Genomic DNA, 2118 nt, shown 5'->3' with positions numbered 1-2118 from the left:
TTAGGTGGCCTTCCTTTTCTCTGAATTCTTTCTAGATCCTCTATTTCAGTCTCTGTATCAATAGTTTCTACTGCTATACTTTCTCCGTCTTCATTCCCTTGCTGCTCATTGTCTCCTTCACCTATTTACTGAGTGGATAAAATTCTATCTAAATTGGTTTCCATCTTATTGAATTTTGCCATGAGGTACTCCATTGCCTTCTCATTTTATGATCCTTTTGAATTCAGTATTGCTGATTTTCTGGATAGTACGTTGAACCTCAACATTGCACTTGTTGCTAGTGTTTCTTCTTGTTCTCTTTGAACATGTACCTTCATACTATTTTTCTCCACCTTTCCATGAAATATTTATCTGGAATCATGTTGATTTCCTTTTCAATGACTATTTTTAGGACATGAGAGCATAGAATCCCATCTTTGCTGTATTTTGCACATATGTAGATAAATTCTTCTTTCCCCTCTGTTAGGTCCGTGCTTACTATATACGTCCTCACTCTATGGATGTTGTGAATCTGGTTGCTTTTCTCCCAGACCTCAAACGTTTTTCCGTCTTCAGACTCTTTGTAGCTTAGCCTTGCTGTTGCCTTCAGCTGAATCTGAAACTTTCTAAATATGTTTCTGTTGTATAGCTCAACTACTTGCTGGTCTATTCTGTAGCCAAAAATGAACTCCTTTGGCCCTTTCTGGTTGTTGTAGGTGTCTTCTAGCTTTTCTGCTCTGTTTATGGTTTCAATGATGCGATCATACGCTTTCAAGAAGCTCATGATACTGTATGTCGGGCCAACATTAGCTTTCATTCTTGAATTAAGTGACTCACTTCTGGATGTGGTCTGTATGAATGGGAAGAAGTCATTTTTGTAGAAGACAGGGATAAACATGTGTCTCATTTCCCACATTTTAGTTAAGTATTTGTTCCTTTGCGGCTTGTTGTCCCCGATCATCTTCTGCCACATTCTTTCAAATTCCTCCACTATGAGACTATTGTTGACAATATCTTCAAAGTCTTCATACAGCCCATTGTTAGCTGCAAAGACCTTCCCATTCTTATTGTAGCACTTTGTCTTGATATGGAACAAGCAGTTCCTGTGCCTTGTGTTTTTTAACACTAGCTGTATTGCAGATTGCATAGCCTTATCTTGGTCAGTTATGATTGTCTTTGGGTGTTTCCCTCCCATTGCTTCAAGGAATGACTCGAACACCCATTTAAAAGTCTCTATTGTCTCATCATGCAGGAATGCACACCCAAAGAGACAACTTTGGGCATGGCCTGTTATCCCAACGAATGGTGCGAAAGGTAAGTTATATCGGTTGGTCATGTATGTGGTGTCGAAGCTTACGCACTCCCCATATTCTGCATAATATTTCATGCAACATGGGTCTGTCCAGAACAAGTTCCTTACTCTCTTGTCGTCATCTAAATCAAGCTTGTAAAAGAAAGAAGCATCCTCACTTTGTCTCTTTCTGAAATATTCCAGAACCTTTGTCATATCTGAACCTTTAAGTTCTCTGTTTAGCTTTGTCCTATAGTTGCTTATGTCTTTCTTTTTCATGGGTAGAGTTGTTAGACCACCTCTCAGGTATGAAAGAATACTGACCATCTGCCTGATCAGGACATTGTTATCATTGAGAGTCCTGATAAGTCTTTTCTCCATGTTGGTCATGTACTTATGACCAGGGAATAGGTTATCCCTGTCTCCAGGTCTTAGGTCATGATTATGATCCAAATCAAGAGTTTTAACCTTCCATTTAGGTCCTTCTTCTTTGACCATCATAACACACAGACAACCTGATTTGTGTTGCACGCTTGTCTTCCTTTTCCTTACTGGTTTCTTTGCAACATCCTTGTCTACGTCTGCTTCTTCTTGCTCTAAAGATTTTAGTCTCTTCTTTTTCCATGATGAGTGCATCTCATTTCCATTTTGACTACCTCATTATTTCTCTTCTTACTTGTTCTTGTTGTATGTGTTATGGCAACTTTGAATCCAGCAAGGAACGCATAGAAGTTGAAGAAGTGTTGAGCAACATCCCTATTGTCAAATTGCATGTCTAGCTATGGGGTGTAGATGTTGTCAATTGGTGCATTGTTGCCTTTAGATGTAGCAAGCTGTTCAGATATGAT

General features: G+C 39.0%; 1 protein-coding gene across 1 annotated transcript; it reads right to left on the bottom strand.

Moving 5' to 3' along the window:
* Window positions 1-313: 313 nt before the first annotated feature.
* On the bottom strand, window positions 314-1906 carry LOC136488900 (protein FAR1-RELATED SEQUENCE 5-like). Its single transcript, XM_066485675.1, has one exon. It carries the CDS (start codon window positions 1904-1906, stop codon window positions 314-316), a length of 1593 nt encoding a protein of 530 aa, XP_066341772.1.
* Between the last annotated feature and the right edge of the window lie 212 nt (window positions 1907-2118).

Source organism: Miscanthus floridulus, chromosome 10, assembly GCF_019320115.1.
Source record: "Miscanthus floridulus cultivar M001 chromosome 10, ASM1932011v1, whole genome shotgun sequence".
In the NCBI taxonomy this organism is placed as follows: domain Eukaryota; kingdom Viridiplantae; phylum Streptophyta; class Magnoliopsida; order Poales; family Poaceae; genus Miscanthus; species Miscanthus floridulus.
This window is presented reverse-complemented; position numbering and strand designations above follow the sequence as displayed.